Below are 19164 nucleotides of genomic sequence, written 5' to 3' on the forward strand. Positions count from 1 at the left end.
TGTTGAATGCAGCGGAGCCATCCGTTGATAAAAGTTAGGAGTTTTTTTTGTGGCAGTCATTGTCAGTCTCCAGATTTCAGACCCATACATCAAGACTCACTTTACGTTGGTGCTGAAGATCCAGACTTTGTTCTGTCGAGTTCCAAATGTGGCGTATGATGTGAAAGCAGCTTTGTGCGGCTCCTGATGTCATCCTCCGCTCCTCCATTCTTACTAACCACACTGCCCAAGTAAATTAAACTGTCAATATCGCTAATGTCCACACCATGTAGTTGGATTGGTCCTGTTGTAGGTTGTTAATCAAGGTTTCGGTTTTCTTTATGTTTATTTTGAGGCCAACTTTCTCTGCTTCCTCTTCGAGCTGATCACGAGTTTGCTATGCATCTTGTTGCCTGTGTGACAGCAGGCTGATATCATCTGTGAAATCAAGGTCCTTTTTACTGGATCAGCGGATCCCTGTGTTTGCTTTTTTTTTGTGGACATTTTCAATATTTACATTTATGCATTTGGCAGACGCTTTGCATTGCATGATAATATACATTTGTATTTGAGTATTTGCAATCCCTGGGATCGATCCCATGACCTAAGTGTTGCTAGCGCCATGCTCTAACCACTGAGCAACAGGAAAGCTACAAATCAACTATCTCCAGAAACTTTTTCTGGGCCTGTGTATATTATAGTTTCTCCACAATTTCTCACAGAGTCCTTATATCTTGAGATCGTATCGTTTTATCTCTGGCGCTACTTGCACGGTCTTCCCAGTCTCAAATAGGGTTCGGATGTTCCAAGTTCCAATTTTAGTCTTGGTCTTGACTGTCAGAAGAGCTTCCCGAAGGTTTTACCAGCTTGCGTCAAGAGCTCTACTGGAGAGAAACCGTCCTTAGTCAAGTTGTTACCTACACATGTTTCTTTTCTTTTTTTCGCAATGGGATGTTAGCCCAGATCCCCAACCCCAACCTGGAGGACCATGGACCACTCTTTGTATGGTCTCTACTCTTTAACCTGTCTTGACTTGGGAGACCCTACCAGGAGGGTGCAGCTCCAGTCAGCACACCTTTCAGGGTTATGAGACACACATACCCCCCAAACACACCAGTCGACACTAGTAACAGACAATTACGATTATTAACCATATGGGGGAAGACATGCGCAAACGTTCCATATTGTTGCTTTAACTTCTGTGTGTAAACTAGTGTTTTGAATGATATGAGAAGAGGATTGCATTTTTTATCAGGTTTATACAAGTAATTAAACATCAAAATCTGGTTATTAAATGAAGCATACCCAGAAAAAGAAAAGTAAATGTTGAGTTGGCACTTTGACCTCACAAAACAAAGTACATTTTTAACCGGATTAAACAATGTTTAACAAATGATATCTTTCAATTTAACATTGTGAAAGTAATTTCCCATGTTAAAATGGTAATCCAAAGAGGAAAGAAACAATAAAGAAATTTGGTCATCCACTTTTTAAGCATTTCGAACTATTTATAACTTTTTGTGGCTGTTTTATTTGTTGCATAGAGCATAAAATATGCTTTTCATTAAAAAATGCTTTTGAGTATTTTAAAGTGCCAACAGTGTTTTGATTAATGCTACGGTGTAAAGTTATTGTGACACTGGACAACAAAACCAGTCTCAAAAGTCAATTTTTTTGCATCATCTGAAAGCTGAATAAATAGTTTGTAAAGATAGGGCAATATTTGACCGAGATATTTTGTCATAAAAGAAAAATCGATAATTTTGACCCATACAATGTAGTTTTGGCTATTACTACAAATGTTCTCATGCTACTTAAGACTGGTTTTGTGATCCAGAGTCACATATGCCTTTTCTGGACAGCCATGATGGTGCACAGAATTTCAACCAACACTTACACTGTGTCTATACCGGACATGACCGGCATTACGCAACACGACAAATGACATTAGAAACGCATTAGAACCCATTATCATTTTAAATTTTGTCCACACTGAATGCGGCCTGACGCGACAAACCCATTAAGAACAAGCAGGTTGTAATGTTGCCCGGTGTAGACACGCTAATAAACTGCCATTAAAGAATTCTAAATTATTTCTATGATGGCTGTGCATAGAGGTTTTCTCACAACTTATGTACACCCAAGGAGACTGGTAGAGAGTTGGAAGAAATTTATCTATGTAAGGTAGTCAAAATAAAGTCAAATTCCAAGGTTATAAACAAATTTGTTTTCCTTAATCTGGAACTTTCTGTTTTCCGTTTGTTTCCCCATTATACAGAGGACACTGTACAAGTACAAGATTTAAAGACTCCCAGACATTTTAAGGAAAAGCTATATTCATACAATATAAAGCTATATTAGTCGTTTTTTCTTCAAATGTTGTATATTAATATCAACTATACTGGTTCGTGGAATGACATGAAATACTTTAATAGGGCATACATACACATTATGAAGATAAATTTCACTGATTAAATATCTGCTTGTCATGTATTGTTAGAGTTTACAACTTGAAATATTGCACAAGAGATCTAGAAATGAAGTGTATCTAAATGTATGATCTATTTGATTTCACCATTCACAGAAACATACCCACACAAAACGCATGTACCACTAAGCATATAGTGTGTATTTAGCATGCATTCTAATAAATGTTTCAAAAAAGGGGCAAATTTTTCTTAATTCACACTATAGCTATATGGAAATCCCATACATGTGTCAAAGTAAAAATAACTGAGATTGACTAATACAGAATGAAAAGTGAAAAAATATCCATACTTAAGCTATGCATATTGTCAGTCCAGTGTTATGGATGGGGCATGGTTTATATAAAAAATAACATCACAACAATGTGCTGCAACCAGCATTTGATATTACTTTTTGAAATCCTTACATTGATATTTACATGCTGTCACAAACACCTTCCATAGAGTCAGTATATAAACCCTCTTGAATACTAATCTCTTCAATATACATAAAAGCTTTTTATTATCTTATATCTAAATGTTAAGCAAGTAAAAATGTAAAAAAACAGTTAAGAAAATCATAACAGAAATTTTATCTACAAAAACATTGATATAAAATTTACTGGAAACATTAAAATCTAGTTTCATGTAGTCAAAGACATGTTAGTCCAGACACGCCACACTAATATTAAAAATTCATTAAAACCTTGAGTCAGGCATCTCTTACAACACTTGGTCCTTTTGATCCATCTCAAAGGTCATGTCATTGTCCTTTCTTCTGAACAACCGCACACAGACATAGATGGTAAGGATGAGGAGAATAATACCAATGGATCCACCCACGGCTATTGCCAAAATTCCAATTTCAGAAAATGTTACTATAGAACAAGAACAGAAAGAGAGACTGTTGTTACTGTTTTGAATACATTCTGAAATTCCAGAGAAAGAGCGAAAGATTAAAATGTATTCTCGGGTATGTATGAACTGGCTGAATATGCAAATAAGAAATATGACAATAAACCGAAACCCTAACAGTCAGGAAAACACGAAACTTAATTTCACTCACTGTATACATGTTGTTACATTCAGTAAGTGTGCTGTGAGAGGACTTTCAGTTAAACAGCTGCAAAACAACAATCTTCTTCAACAACCACCACTTTCACACAAAACACAACTGAAACCAAACTTCCTCATCTCAGAAACCAATTAGAAACCAATGATCAAACATAGAAGAGTCAGCTGAGACACCCTGAAGGATTGGAAATGCTTTGTTTTATTGTGAATCACAGCACTGAGTAAAACATGTCTCTTTCACTACACACAGTAGCCTTTGGCACGAAGGGCACCATATTTATAATATAAACCCCTAATAACTTGAATGGGTTACTTCACCCAAAAATAAAAAGTCCAAAGATTTTTTCTTAATAATAAATAAAACTACCAAGCTCCAGTCATGACTTAAAAACTGAAGTACTACAGCAGGGCTATTCAATTAGTTTCACAGTAAAAAATGTTGGGTTATTTCTTTAACCCAACCGCATGGTTGAGATGAGTGGGTGTGTCGGTGGGTTGTTTTTGTATAACCCAGTTCGATGGTTTACAGGTTGGGTCCTTTTTTTGGGTTGTTTTACCTCAGCGTTTTTGTCTAACCCAGTCCGCTGGGTTATAGGCTGGGTCAATTTCACTGACAGTTGACGCTCACCTGACGCAATGAGCAACTTTCAATGACGACAAATTGTTGGATTTATAAGGAGAAACAAGGTTTGTATCAATATTTTTACCTATAATCTATTGTTGTGCATGAAAAGGCAAAATTGGATAATTGAATTGCATTTTGTTTTTTAAAGTAATGCGAGCTTCGTCAGCTTTTTGTTTGCTCGTCTGTAATAGTCTAAATGGTTATACGAGTCTAAGTTATGTTACGATGTAAACATTTCCTATGTTCGAAATTCAAATTGTGTTCTAAATCTTTATTTGCTATACCAATCCATAGTTGGGTTACTTGTTGGGTTAATTTGAACCCAACATGATTTAGTGTGTTGTCATGGGGGCCATAGTTCATGAAAGCATCCCAATTGAGCGGCCAGAGAGATACGGCTTGAAATGTGAGGGATGACACAACAAAAACAACAACAACAAAAAATACTTCAGTATACAACAGTACTCACTTATAATCTATATTAAAAAACCTGCTGAAGATACGTTGAACCATACAAGGAAAAAAGTAAAAGTTATATTTTTGATAAAAAGTTATATTTTTTACGATGTGACTAAGCACATTTACTGTAGTTTCTAATGTAAATAATATACTCAAGACCATCCCTCGCGCAGTAAACCAGACTTTTATTTTGACGGGTTGCCGCAAAGGGTGTTTGACAGGTGCTTTTCTCACATGAAAAGGAGACAGTTCATGTGCAGATTACATATTTAAACACCATCTGAACGACAACAATATAAACAACATCTTCAATAGTTGCATATACAGAGCTGCAGCAGACACGTTTGAATGACTTTACTTGGACCCATTGTGCCTCTTTAATACCGCGTGGGTTATATTCATGTTGCTGCTGGTTGGGCTGACATTCTTGACACACCCACCAAACAAGAGAAAACGTATCTCAAACCCCGTTGCACACCGTTGCAAACTGTTTTCAGGAAACGTGTCGTTCAACACAGCGATGTCATAGAATAACAGTTTTTGGTTCCACAGAGAATCATTCAGTCAAAGGTTCTTTAAAGAACCATCTCTTTCTAACTTTTTTATAACCTGAAAAACCTTTTTTAGATCTTTAAAGGTTTTTTATGGATCCAAAAGGTTACTTCTATGGCATCGAAGAACCTTTTGAAGCACCTTTTCTATGAGTGTATATAATAGTACATATATGGGTGAGTGTATATAAGTGAGTGTATATAATAGTACATAAATAATGTACATATTACAAGTATCTGTATCCCTACTTTTTTACCTTTATTAAGTACATTTGTTTATGTTTACTTAAGTATTTTTACTCAAACATTTTACGTAAGAAAAAGTAAGAAAGTTAGATTTTTAATGTACCTAAATATTAACTGTAAAAATATTTATAAAAAGTATTGGAGTGAAAAGTATAACATTAAGCTTTAGAATGCAGTGAAGCAAAAAGGCTTTTAAAGTAGATACATTTTCGAGTATAGAGTACAGTATGTTCTTGAGTAGAGTACAAATACTTCATATACTACTATCCACCTATCATCAACAATACATCATGTTTTTGTCATGGTTCATGTTTGACACTACCTTTCAGACATTATGCAATAGATCTTCTTTCAAGCTCCAAAGATGACAGATTTTTTGTCTAACATTCACTTTGCTAAAAAGCACGGCATCTCACCTTTTTGGACAACTTTGAAATTGATCTGGCCTGCAATGCCTTGGATATCGGGTGGATTTCGGACTAGACAGCTGAATGTTCCGTTGAATGTGAACTGCACATTCTGTAGCGTGATGGAAGCGTCACCCTTCATTACATCACCAGACCATACAACACGATCTTTAAACAGGCCACCTGTTGGGGGATACGCTTTTTCCTGGTGGTGAAAAATCTGTGACAAAGAATCGAAACAATGGAGTTAAGAAATGAATAAAACAAATAATATAAAGGCTTCATTTCAAACAGTTATAAAAAAATTAACTTCTTTACGCCTCACCGATTCTGCTGATGTCTTTCCAAGGGCCTGGAAGCTCCAAGATACACTGACTTTATTTTCTGACAACGGCTGGGTAGATTTAAATGTACATTTTAGCCGTACATTTGTTCCGTTGACTGCTTCCACATCTGAGGATGTAAACACCTCCATTGCCTCCACCTGATATACAACTGGCAAACAATCAAATTTTAAAATTTTAAAGTGTGGATATTTTTTCCTGTTTCTATTGCCTGTTTGTCCTGTAAATGCTAAATGTTTACACACAGTGGGTCAGCAGACACTATATTGCGTGTCTTGTCATGCCATGCACAAGTGAATGACATTAAACTGACTTGTATTGAACTTGAAAAAACACAAACTACAAATCAACTGCTAAAAAATCAGGTCTGGCCACAACTCTTTAATTTCGTTCTCTCTATCTCTCTCTCACACACAGCCACACACACACACACACACACACACACACACACACACACACACACAGGGTTCTCTGAACCCTCACTTTAAACAAACATATATTCTGAATCTGATAAACTAACTCTCAGAACCCCCTCTTCAAAGAGGTGCTGTAAAGCCCATAATACTCACAAAGTTTTAAAAACACCAAACCTGACACACAACACCATTCACTGTGTCCAAAATAAAGATATTAAAAAAGAATATTATATATCGTAGCCTACATACAATTGTAAAAGGCAATGTGTAAAAAAGCGAAGTGATTTAAATTGCTTAATCCGATCAGTACAGTAAGGCACAACAGACAAAATATGATATTTTATATATTTTATATAATGTATATATTTGCATATTATGAAAAGTATTCTATTCTATTCTATTATTGACATGAATTGAAATAGGTTGGAAGGTAAAGCTTAACTCGGCTTGAGCTGAGACTTCATCTATTAAATCTGTTGCACCAGCACCACAAGTCCACACACCGAAGCTCCACAAATCTATATTAAAATACACATTTATACGCAGAGCAGTGTGTATCATTACTGTTTAATTTGTATTTGTTTGCTGTATTTATTCCACTTGGTTTGTTCAACTTTTTACAATCTTTCTTACTGCACCTGTTATCCAGATAGAGCTGCTGTAATACCAGCATTATCCCCCTGGGATCTGTCTAAGCTCCTATAATCGTATTTTACCTTATATTGTAAACGGCAAGACGATGTAAATCTGATAAGTAAATTAAAATTAGTTAAATTTTTCTTACTGATCAAAATCTAAGAACTTGAGCCTTCTCCAGAACATATAATAAACTCTTTAAAAATCCCTTAAATTGACAACAGAATTCAGATAGGCAAAACAGTCATAATTCTCTTAATTATGACTTTATGGGGGTTAGAAGGTAAAAAGGAACTCGTACGTTTCCCGATAACAAGGTGGATCCAGGAAGTAGTATCGACTCACCTGAGACAAGCGCGCATAGCGCACAAAACAGGTTAATCCAAACTCGATTCATGAGTCAAATATTAAAGGAGCTATCAGCGCTTCCCAAAATAATAATACTGTTAAATCCGTTTCTACACATTCAATGAATTCACAAACGTTCAGGTATTAGTCGGACGTCGGTGATCCTAAACACGGCGTCCATGATTAACAACCCCACTTCTATGTGAGGAGGAGTTTGTGCGTCAACAGGAACCAGTCTATGGCAATAACTGCACATTGGGTTTAGTCTCCCATACAAGTGCATCGAATAATTCGTAGTGCTGGTGCATGTTTCTCTCAAACAACATCTAAACGAAAGAAAACAAACACAGTTACACAAACAAGTAAACTAGAGCACATGTGTACGATTTCACCCCACCACTTAAAAAAATGGTTTGACTGAGTTACATACAATTTTCAAGTTCTAAAACGAAAGAAAATTAAATCTGAACATAATTGCCAAGTTTGTCTCTCATGCTTTTTATTATCATAGTACACAAAGGTGCAAAGGTGCAAAGGTAAACTAACACGTATTGAGTCAATTCGTGGACTCTGCTGCCATCTTGTGGTGGACCGGACACCTGCAGCCTTCAGGTTGGATCAGAATAGAGGATAAATAAATGATTTCTTCACTTAAGCATATAGAATCATCTCGAGTCCACCCTTTTGCATATGCATATTGTACATTTGTTTTTCATGCATTGCATAATGATGTTTTAGATTTTCAATTATAACACACAATCGTGAAAACCCCTACATTCATGATGAGTTCTCAACAGAGTAAGAATCCTCTTTTCTGTTATAATGGTTATTCCAACATCACAGTTCTCCCCTCATGGGGCGGGACAGAACTGAATGGGAAGTGCGTGCTGATGGCTGTAGGCGGAAGTGAGACTTCCAGAGTCCGAGGGCTGTTGTGCATGGAAGCGGGGAGGTGGTGGACTGGATGTTTTCCCTTATATGTAACCTAAACATTTACTGTGATTTCTTTCAAATACATCTTCTTATATAAACGTATACTTTACGTTCAGCATCGTTGTTGCCGCGTAGATTGGATACATTAGCGTTGCATTGTCTTACAAGGGACAGTTAAAACGCAAGAGGTTTTTAAGGGGTGCACGGCAGCAGAAATACACTCATCTGCATCTTTCCCGGACACGGACAGTCGCTGCGGTGCTGCTGCTATCGCAGTCCGTGCACGGCACGCGATTAACAAGGTTGTCCTGCTCTGCTGCACATCAGCAGGTGACTAACTGACCACTGGCAGACGGAATTTGCAAACACTAGAGGCAGGTTAGTGATGGCGAGGAGGCGTACAGGAAACAAGGGACGCACTCTGGGAATGTGGTTTCCTTTGGCTCGGCTCATTTTATGCATTTAGCTTAACATAATTTGGACCGTTCATGTCAGTGCCAGTACAGATTTATGCAAAATCTGTATAACGTTCATCTTTACTGCACATCTGCTGTGCGTTGGCTTCCTCCGGGGTGCATCATCACTGTTATCACCTTAAGATAAAAGCAAAATGCACGAGCTCTTTGTGCGGCCTTTCCGTTATTTATCAGGATAGTTATGTGTACTTGGCACAGGCGGAACCGGCCTTGAATTCTCAATGTTTTTCTTAGATTCAATAGTACAGGGTTTAAAGAGTAGGTAGCATGAGATCATGAAAATGGCATTTCATGCAGTCTGTTATGTTGCCGTGTTTGAAAGTAAGCTGTCTGCCGTGTTGTAAGTCCGAAGGTGAATAAATAACAAAGTTATTTGCTTGTAAAAATGGGAGTCGACTCTGAATCGCACAAACGAGACGTGGAATAATTCACCTGCGTATCTACGTCACTATTACATAGTCCCCGCCTACGTTTTGCTGAGACTGACGTGAAAACGTATTTCTCCACCTCCAAACACTGTCGCTCGTTCGTGATGCGTGTGTATCGGGTCTAGAACCTGTGTTCTACGGTGTGAAACTAAGTCCGACTTATTTCAACTACCAACGGAAGAACGTCTGAGGGAGAAATGGTTACAATTCATTTTTCAAACGATACCAAAAGGAGTAAAACCCCAGGGTTGTACTGTGCGCGCGTCATTTCACCGAATATAGGTTTAATAATCTTGGCGCGTTCACTGCAGGGTATGTGAAACGACTATCCTTAAAGAGGGGGCAATACCAACTTTATTTGGACCTGTTAGCTCCACCGATTCAAAACCTGATAGTGTGTCTATTCATTTTTGTCTTAACTTCAAGAAATATTTGTTCCGTTATTTCTGGGGCGTCATAGTTTGTTTATCTGGCTATTAACTTTGCATTTTGACACATTTGCAGCATGTGCACCTATATAGATATATTTGGGTGATTTTTCATAACGTCGACTTTGAAATGCTCTATGTACCATGACGACGCACAGTTAAGACAAAATAATAGTATTACTAACGTATTAACAGTATTTTAAGAAAAAAAATACTATTTTATTTCATTGATGTGCAAAAGCCCTACATGCATGTTGTCACACTGGGAGTTTTTATGACAAGAGTTGTCACTTGCCACTGACAAACATCCTGCGCCAGTCGTTGCGGAGTTTGTTGTGGATTAGCGTCTTCTGATGCTTCCTCGTCAGACTCGAGCTCAAATTGGTACGGTAAAATCGCCGCCATCTCTAGCTACACATATAATATACATGACATCCAAGCACATGTAAACCGTATTCCTGTGATGATGGTAGTGGGGTTCCATTTGCGACAAATGATGAACGCGTTTGACCAATAACAACAGACTACACCATCTGACCAATTACATGACACAAGGTTAGCGGTTAGGCGGGGCCTAGACGGATGAATCGCGGAACGAATCATTTGAGAGTCAGTCAAGAATACGAATAACTGCCTATTATTACGACATTATAGTTGTCGTATTTATTATATAAACTTGTTGTTGGACACTCCATAAACCAAAGTAGGGCCTAAAAAACCCTATGCTAGGTACTCTTTAATACTTTATGTGGTGGTTGGGTTTACAAGCAATCTCGACTCACTACAGTATGGGCAATTCTAGACATCCTCATTAAATTGTGTCATGTAAATTGTTTTACGTGTGTTTTGTAACAGAGTGCACGTTTTTGTGTGGCAGAATGAGTGGTGAAGAAAATCCTGCTACTGAACCTGCGCCTGCCATAGACGTGCAGGGAGATGGGCGCTGGATGTCACAGGTTTGTGTGCGTGTGTGTCTTTCTGTGTGTGTTTGTGTATAATAAGCTCTTTTATGAATGACAGTATAGAGCTGTGCAAGTCATTTCCTTTTTTATAGCCTCACTCTGTTATTGTAATAATGTAAGATGGTGGGATGTGTCATTTTGTTTCAGCACAACCGGTTTGTGCAAGAATGCAAGGATGCAGAGCCTGATGTTCTGTTTGTTGGGGACTCAATGGTGCAGCTTATGCAGCAGTTTGAGGTGATTTGTTTCCTTGTTATAATACAGACAAATGCTGCTTTATTTTGTTGCTGCGGATGGTTTTCATTTTAAATTCTTGGTTTACAGAATGTGTTTTTGTGTTCAGGTGTGGAAGGAACTGTTTTCACCTCTTCATGCTTTGAACTTTGGGATTGGAGGTGACACAACTTGTAATGTGCTGTGGAGGCTCCAGAATGGAGAACTGGAAAACATCAGACCCAGGGTGAGAGAGAAAGTTGGAGCAAGGGATGAACAGAAAGGTTTAGACAGTTAATTAAGAAAATTGGGTATTTATGGTTCTCACCAGTCCTTGATTCTGATTGGTTAATTGCAATGTTTTATTCACGATAAAGTACAGCTTTGACCGCTGCACCGAGCCATTCTTTTTATCACTGCGCATCACACGTAGAACCACTGTTTCCATCGAAAGGAAAGAAGAAAAATGGTTTTTCTGCCAGAAAGATAATTGGTTTCCCAGGTTAGGGCACATGATGTCAACACTGCAAGTAACTAAAACTGCTTTGTAAATTCGTACTTTTGTTGTCATTGTTACCTGTTTGGCCCAACATGACCTGAGTCACTGTAAGACAGTAATCGTCTCACCAGACGATCTTCACTCGCACAATGATTGATTAGCAAAGTCAGTTTACAGAAATCGTTCCACTCAGCGGCCATGTTTGCAATGCCTCTGGGCAGCTATTTGTGTCATAGCAAGACCACAGTCCTATCTCCATGACTTGTGGAAGGAATATGTTTCTTAAATCGCTGGCAAAAAAGCACAATTAAACAGTATATTTCCGATCAATGATTAAAACTGAAATGGACTGTACCATAACTTTGGTTTGCTAAGCTTAAATTGCGCTAAAAATGTACTTTTTTAAGATCACTTCAGCTGCACATACAATCTTTTCTATTCTTAAATTTCATATGCTCAGTAAATGAGATGAAGAAGAAAATGACACTTAAATTGATAGTATTAGGACAGATGGGGACCCCCTGCAACGTGGTTGCGAACGGGTGGGGCACTACCAGTTTGTTTTATGGGTTTAAAAGTGGGTGTGAAATAAAAAGTTTGAGAGCCACTTTTGAAAAGGATAGCTTGACTAATGTTACTGTTGAGTATTTTGGCATGTTCGCACTGAAATTTACATTTAATCATTTGGCAAACGCAATTATCCAAAGCGACTTATTATACATTTGTTTCCTGGGATCGAACATATGACCTTGTCTTTGTTAGTGCCATGCTCTAACCACCATAATTTTGAACGATAAATGAGCATTCAACAGTATTCTCAACTGCCAGTGAAATGTGTGTTCCAAAGGTTGTAAATGCATCCTCAATATTTTTCCAGGTGGTTGTTTTATGGGTAGGAACCAATAATCACGAGCACACAGCAGAACAGGTTGCAGGAGGAGTATTGGCCATTGCTCAACTAATTCTGTCTCGTCTCCCTAAGTCCAAAGTCATTGTTTTGGTACGTTGCCAAAAGTGTTTGTATACATAACAGCACGACTCAATCTAATGTATTTGCATGAATTGAGCAAAAGTATTTCATATATTTAGTTAATTGGTCTCAATTTGTTTTATTTAGGGCCTGTTGCCAAGAGGGAAGTCTCCAAACCCCTTAAGAGAGAAAAACAGATCAGTGAACAATTTACTTCGTGCATCCCTTCCTCGACTCGGCCCGGTTCAGTTACTTGATATAGGAGGTAGTTTTGTCCACTCAGATGGAAATATTTCCTCTGGAGATATGTTTGACTTCCTACATCTGACTGCCGATGCGTACAGGACCATAGCGACCCCTCTTCATGAGTTGCTGAATCAGCTATTGGACGAGATGCCTCAGGAGAGGCAGGCCTCGCTGGTCTAAAAAGTGGCCACGACATCAGTCAAGCTCCATAGAGGCGATGTTTAGAATTGTGGGATATTTAGATTGTAATTCAATGCAGTGGGAAACAACAGAGATGGAATTACAGCAAAACAATTTTATATGACTAATAGTAAATATTTATATGTATTCAAAATGCATAATAGACAAAATTAGAAGGAAGAATAGATATAAATGTACAGTGTGTGTCTATAAGAAATAGGTTTTCGTAGGACATGTTTCTCTGCGGAGGGATTCTTTAATGTCTCATTGTCACTATCTGAACAACCTTCAGTTGTTGCACTTACTCTGCCAGCTTCTCTGTGCCTTCATACACACACTCATACTCACAGTGGTCTTATGCTGACAGTAAAAAACTATTTACATGATGAATCAGGTCTTTTAAATCCTTTCTCCCGGTTTTACTTCAAGTCTATGTTGACACAGAGGAGTCTAGCACCTTCTCCTCCGCTGTGTTTCTCTCTTGCCCTTTCATCCTCCCAATTACTTGACCCATATAGAAACATGAACTGTAAACTGGAGTGATCAAACCATTTAAAACTCTGTGTGACTGAAAATCTCCTCCTAAGCATATAAATGCACAAATATGACATTTGAGTGTTACTATTAATCTCACTTGCTCTGCATCCATGTTGTATACTTGTCCATGCGCTCTTAAAATTATAATGTGAAGAGTTTATGTGTATTATGTTTACACACGTGATCTAGTGGGCAAGCACTGATATAAAGAATTCAAAGTGAGCTGAGTGAGAAGCTCTATGTGTATATACAGTATATACAAATTGTTCGTATTAATGTTCTCTGCTAGTGCTTATTTAGCTGGTGTGTTTTTGAGTGTAAGAGAGTGGGATAATAATAAATAATTGTATGGCCCGCAAGGCCTGCGTTATCACTACAGCACAACTGCCATGTGCTTCAGATCCGAGCATTCCAATAAATCTGCAGGGATCCATCCCGTGTGTCAGTTTTTTTGTTTTGTTTGAGGCTTAATTCTCTGCGATATGAGTATCAATCTTTGGTATTTCAGATTCTTATTCATCACAGGTCAGGGAATAGAGTGCTACATTAACTGAAATGGTAAGGTATAGGAGTTCATGTCTGGTTGTTGTAAAATCTGATTGGGTGTGTGAAAACTCATTCAACCAGTAGAGGGAGACTTAACATACCATAATGAGTTGAGTACTAATGTCAATTATTAACCCAAGCATGTGACTTTCGGACCAACTGGCTGAACTTTTTCCATATGTTTAATGGAAATTTTAATACCCACTCTAACAAGCAAATATAATAGACATGTAAATAAGAGAACTAACAGCTGAAACCTTTTTTGTATGTTACCAAACAATCTAAACAAATAGTATTTTCTATACCTTAGTGGTATAATAATATACCTGTATGACTAAAAATGAATAAATTAATATAAAATATCAGCAATTATATATTTGCATTCACGGCTCCTTTAGTCCTGTTCCAACACGTTGGATGTAACTAAACAGTCCAGATTAACTGGTTTTGGTGTTTGTAAGAATGAATTGCTTTACTGTTTACCAAACTTACACTTAAATTGATATCTAATTCAGCATATAAAAGCTAAACTACCTAAGGATGGCAATGCAGAATTTACTTTTAAAGCAAAAATACTGAATGGGCTTTATGAATCTTAAAGCAAATGTTAATGATCTTCAGTCTAAATAGTTACATCCTCAAAGCAGTAATTTTCTGAAGGCTTTAGGAAATAAAGAGATAGATGGGGTACAGTTTAAGCCTATTAAAAACTATTCACAAAGCTGCTGAGAGACACTTTTACTAAGGAATAGAAATACATTTTAAGCTAAAATAAAGGGCGGGGTTAATTTCGTTTGCTGGATGATGTCAGGAAGGTTCTTGAATCTGACCACAGTGATTGGCTGATAGGGGATGGTTCTCAGTAAGTGATTTTATCACCATGTTGCCAAATTTTAATAAGGATCTTACAATAAAAATGCTGGCATATTCAAATGAAGATTGTAAAATGAAGTGTCACTAAATCCACTGGTACTTTTTCAGCTAATTGTTGTCATCTTTCATATCTTAGAATATATAGAATAAAGGCTTGGATGGGCAATTCTGTGAAAATGTCATCCTTACTATGATAAAAGTTTTTACCAAAGGTTTTTACTATACTAACAGTAAAGATATATACATTTTGTGGTCCAAATACCCATCTGAGGTCTCCACATTTTTAAAGCATTTGTTTTATTTTTGGTGTTTTATGTTTCATAAAGTGCCTTTTTTAGGATTGTCACATCCACAACTGCATATTTCTCATAAATAGGCAAATTAAAATAAAATAACTGTTTCATGTTCTATGTAGTGGCATCCCTTCTCCATTTGTTGGGTATAATTGTCGTCCCCCTTGCCCTGAAGATGTGTCCTTTTTTGTAACATCAATAACGTATGTTTACTTCCATATTTTTATAGAAAAATTGTCCATAGACTGACATTTTTCTGATGTTTAGAATCTATCAACAAGGGTTTAGTAAAACATCAACAAATGGTCCAGTATATTGGTAAGAAATACACTCTCTGAGAGTTTTTATGTCACATCCATAACGCTGGAATTGCCCAGATCTTGTATGCATTTTAATGAACAGACTAGAATAATCATTACTGATAGCAATGTCCTTTTTAAAACGTATTATCAATTTTTTTTTTCAAATGTTTAAATTCTATGGCAGATTACCCGCAAAAGTAGTAACAAAAGTTTGCACTCCAGGACACCAAAAATATCAAAAATACTTTGAAGAGCTTGTGTGCTCAAAATGAAAGTTTTTTTAATATATTAAAGTATTTTTTATATTTTATGGCTCTGGTGTGCTGACTTTTTGTTACTACTTGGATTTACTCTCTTGGTCGATCACTCATTTGAGATTGATGTGCGTGTTTTTGTCTTTTACTAGATTACCAGAAACAGCCATTACAGGATTATGTTATTTAGTTTTAGTGATGTAGGATTTCTCTTGACTATCAAACTATTCAAATATTTTAGTGCTATAACACTTTCTGAAACGCTATTACAGCAAAATCGCCTGTGTTAAATGGGTCAAATTAACAATCACAGTATATAAATAATACAGACTATCGAAGTCTGGATTATATAGGATATACACTGTGAGAGTTCATTTGACCTTTTTTAACACTGGCGATTTTGGATTCCTTAAATTAATTAAATTCAATTATTTTTAAGAGTTTCTTCTAAATCACCTAGTTAGGAGCTACTTTATGTCTTAATATGTTTTGTGAATGCAGGCCCATACCTCTTTCATTCCAGTATTTTAAATTACAAAGAAATATTCATCCTATATTGCAATATTATATATGGAAGCTCAAGCCAGCCTGCAGATAAACTTTATTGCTGCAGTATATGTTTTATTATCAACCTGAATTACCCAAAATAAGATTTTTTCCTATAAATAAAACTCCCGTTAGCGACACTTGAATCATCATCATTCATTCTTCTGTAATTTATCGTTGAGAATTTATGATCTATTTTCCAAAACAGGCTGATGTTCAAAGATGTCAAGGTTCTGCAATGTAGGCTACCTCTGGAAATCATATCACAATGTGCTGTCAGACAGTGAGATGCTGAGATGTTTGAGATACAGGTATGTATAGTTTTATGGATTCTGATATGACAGGACGTCCACATACTATCTGAATGCACTAAGACACAGTGATACTGTGGGTTACTGAACTGTTGATGACATGCACTCATATACAGGCCATTCAAGCTTAATCTTGTCCTTTAACTAAATAATAAATACACATTTCAAGAACCATTTTTGACTGAACAGTTAATAAAAACAAAAGTTTTTTTAAAGTGGAAAAAAATTAGAAATGGATAGATAGAAAGTAAGAAATGGCAATTATGAAAAGCTTTTTGAGTAAACAATTTTTGGGTTAATTAAAAACCTTTTGTAGTGCCTTTTTTTAAGAAAGTGTAGATACATTAGGCAACTTTATAAACACTAAAATAATATGTCAAAATGCCACTAAGCAGAAGTTAATCAGGAGAAACCTTAAGGAATGTTACTGTAGGAATAGAACCGTTGAGTTAATCAAGGGACATGAGATAACTAATCGATCAATGACCCATGACTAGTGATGCCTTTGTTTGGTTGGCAGTTGATAAGATTGGATTTGGATTAGCAGAAGAAAGAAGTGGAGATCAAGGTTTGCTACACGTTGCTAAATGTTTTGAGATAACCTCACAGTCTTGTCATGCTTTCCCCATAACTCAGTTTATGAGAGTGAGACATAATCCCATTTTCATGTCGAATAACAAATTACTTAACCATAAATGACAAAGAACTCTACTTAGATCAGAAATGTTATTATTACGTATTTCTAACATTCCTATGCAGTGACTATTGTACACTAATAAAAATATATATATTTATATCCCACAGTAATAATGTTACTGAATTTTTGCCATGGAATTTAATGTGTGTTCAAATGTATACACAAATCTATACAGCTTGTTTGTGTGTTTTTTATCTTGCCAGATCTAAATCCTTATTGCATGTAGGCTACCCTTTGAACCTTTGACATGTATGAGGTCAGGGTTCCAATTCCACACACACGGTTTCTGCTCTATAAAAGCCCCCGTGGCTCTGCTGTTCATCCTCCATCCTTCAGAGCAGTACCACTCAGGTAAGAGCTCAAACCAGTTGGAGAAGTGAGGAGATATTACTATAGACAATTGTTTTATTTTATTCTACAATTTCTCACTTTGATCGTTTTTTGTCTTTCAGGGCATAACCATGAAATTTGTGGCTCTTGCACTAACTCTTCTCCTGGCTTTGGGTAAGTAACATTACTTTTTCATAGTTACATGTTTAAGGTAATTTGTTTGATTGTAGTAAAAAATAACTTTCTGAAAACTCTGCCTTGATTTTACATGGTAAATATTCAACAGCTCCTGTGTACCGTTTGTAGTGTCACAAAGGTCGGCACTGTTCTCCCAAACGTTTCTTAAAGCTTTTCTTGTGGGTCTTTTCAGGTGCCCAGGCCCGTTTTCTGCAGGATGAGGCGCCTTCCCAGCTGGAGCACTACAGGGCAGCAGCCTTGGTGTATCTGAATCAGGTCAAGGAACAAGCTCAAAAAGCTCTTGACAACATGGACGGTACCGAATATGAGCAGTACAAGTAAGAAACACTTCTTATTACAACCTCCAAGAACTCAATTTGTTTTCTTGTCATTTGCTATTCGATCATTTGATCTCTTAATTTAGTGTTTGTAAACAGACTCAGTTTAATACTGCTCTCTCAGTTTATAGTCATATACTATATACTACTTCTGTGTAATATTTTACCAAATATAGTTTCTCTTCATTACCTTAATAATTTCTTCTTCAGTTTTAAATGTAGCTATCAATATATCCATATTCTTGTTTCTCCCTATAAGGTTGAAACTTTCAGAGAGCCTCACTAAGCTGCAGGACTTTGCCCAGACCAGCTCCCAGGCTCTGACCCCCTACACAGACACCTTCTCCAACCAGTTCCTGGAGACCACCAAGCAACTGCGTGAGCGCGTCATGACCGACATCGAAGACATCCGTTCCAAGCTGGAGCCCCACCGGGTTGAGCTGCACGACGTGCTGGAGAAGCACATGAATGAATACCGTCAGAAACTGGAGCCCCTCTTCCAAGAGTATGTGACCATGAACCGTGAAAACAGCGAGAAGCTGCGTGCCAAGCTGCAGCCCCTGATGGATGAGATGAGGCAGAAGATTGACACCAACGTTGAGGAGACCAAGTCTAAACTGATGCCCATGGTGGAGGCCGTGCGCACAAAGCTGACTGAGCGCCTGGAGGACCTGAGGGCCATGGCTGCCCCCTATGCTGAGGAGTACAAGGAACAACTTGTGAAGGCTGTTGAGGAGGCCAAGGAGAAGCTCAACCCACACACTAAGGACCTGCAGACCCGTTTGGAGCCCTATATGGAGGACCTGAAGGCCAAGTTTGCTGTTTTGTATGACACCATTTCCAAGTCCATTCAGGAATAAAACAACAAACACAAGGACTACGCACACAGATGCTCGCAAACAACTGGAGCAAAAGTGTTCTTAATACAATCTGTGTGTGTGTAAATGCAGAGTTTGTGTGTTCAAAATGCTCATGTTAAAAAAACCTTAATGTGACCATGCAAACAAATAAAATCCACCAAAAGACCTAAATCTTTTAAGTCCGTGTTTTCTTAAACTCACTTCTCTGGCCGAGA

At 37.3% G+C, this 19164-nt stretch overlaps 3 protein-coding genes across 7 annotated transcripts; 2 read left to right on the plus strand and 1 right to left on the minus strand.

Annotated features, from left to right (window-relative positions):
* Nucleotides 1–2388: 2388 nt before the first annotated feature.
* Nucleotides 2389–7758, minus strand: mpzl2b (myelin protein zero-like 2b). Its single transcript, XM_056746164.1, has 4 exons — nucleotides 7548–7758; nucleotides 6132–6301; nucleotides 5816–6026; nucleotides 2389–3322 (listed from the first exon to the last, which is right to left on the minus strand). The coding sequence occupies exons 1-4, from the start codon at nucleotides 7597–7599 to the stop codon at nucleotides 3168–3170; spliced, it is 588 nt and encodes a 195-aa protein (XP_056602142.1). The 5' UTR covers nucleotides 7600–7758; the 3' UTR covers nucleotides 2389–3167.
* Nucleotides 7759–8472: 714 nt separating this feature from the next.
* On the plus strand, nucleotides 8473–13855 carry pafah1b2 (platelet-activating factor acetylhydrolase 1b, catalytic subunit 2). Of its 5 annotated transcripts, none has more exons than XM_056746274.1 (6): nucleotides 8473–8861; nucleotides 10671–10771; nucleotides 10925–11014; nucleotides 11121–11237; nucleotides 12367–12489; nucleotides 12607–13855. In XM_056746274.1, the coding sequence occupies exons 2-6, from the start codon at nucleotides 10694–10696 to the stop codon at nucleotides 12883–12885; spliced, it is 687 nt and encodes a 228-aa protein (XP_056602252.1). In that variant the 5' UTR covers nucleotides 8473–8861; nucleotides 10671–10693; the 3' UTR covers nucleotides 12886–13855. The 5 variants fall into 5 exon arrangements, with proteins under 5 accessions (XP_056602252.1, XP_056602250.1, XP_056602253.1 ...); XM_056746272.1 differs by having other exon boundaries at nucleotides 10693–10771; XM_056746275.1 differs by having other exon boundaries at nucleotides 8473–8813.
* A 3701-nt stretch (nucleotides 13856–17556) lies between these two features.
* Nucleotides 17557–19106, plus strand: apoa1a (apolipoprotein A-Ia). The gene is made up of 4 exons (XM_056746976.1): nucleotides 17557–17595; nucleotides 17697–17748; nucleotides 17945–18089; nucleotides 18349–19106. Exons 2-4 carry the CDS (start codon nucleotides 17706–17708, stop codon nucleotides 18947–18949), a joined length of 789 nt encoding a protein of 262 aa, XP_056602954.1. The 5' UTR covers nucleotides 17557–17595; nucleotides 17697–17705; the 3' UTR covers nucleotides 18950–19106.
* The last annotated feature ends 58 nt before the right edge of the window (nucleotides 19107–19164 follow it).

This window comes from Triplophysa dalaica, chromosome 4 (assembly GCF_015846415.1).
Source record: "Triplophysa dalaica isolate WHDGS20190420 chromosome 4, ASM1584641v1, whole genome shotgun sequence".
Classification (NCBI taxonomy): Eukaryota; Metazoa; Chordata; class Actinopteri; order Cypriniformes; family Nemacheilidae; genus Triplophysa; species Triplophysa dalaica.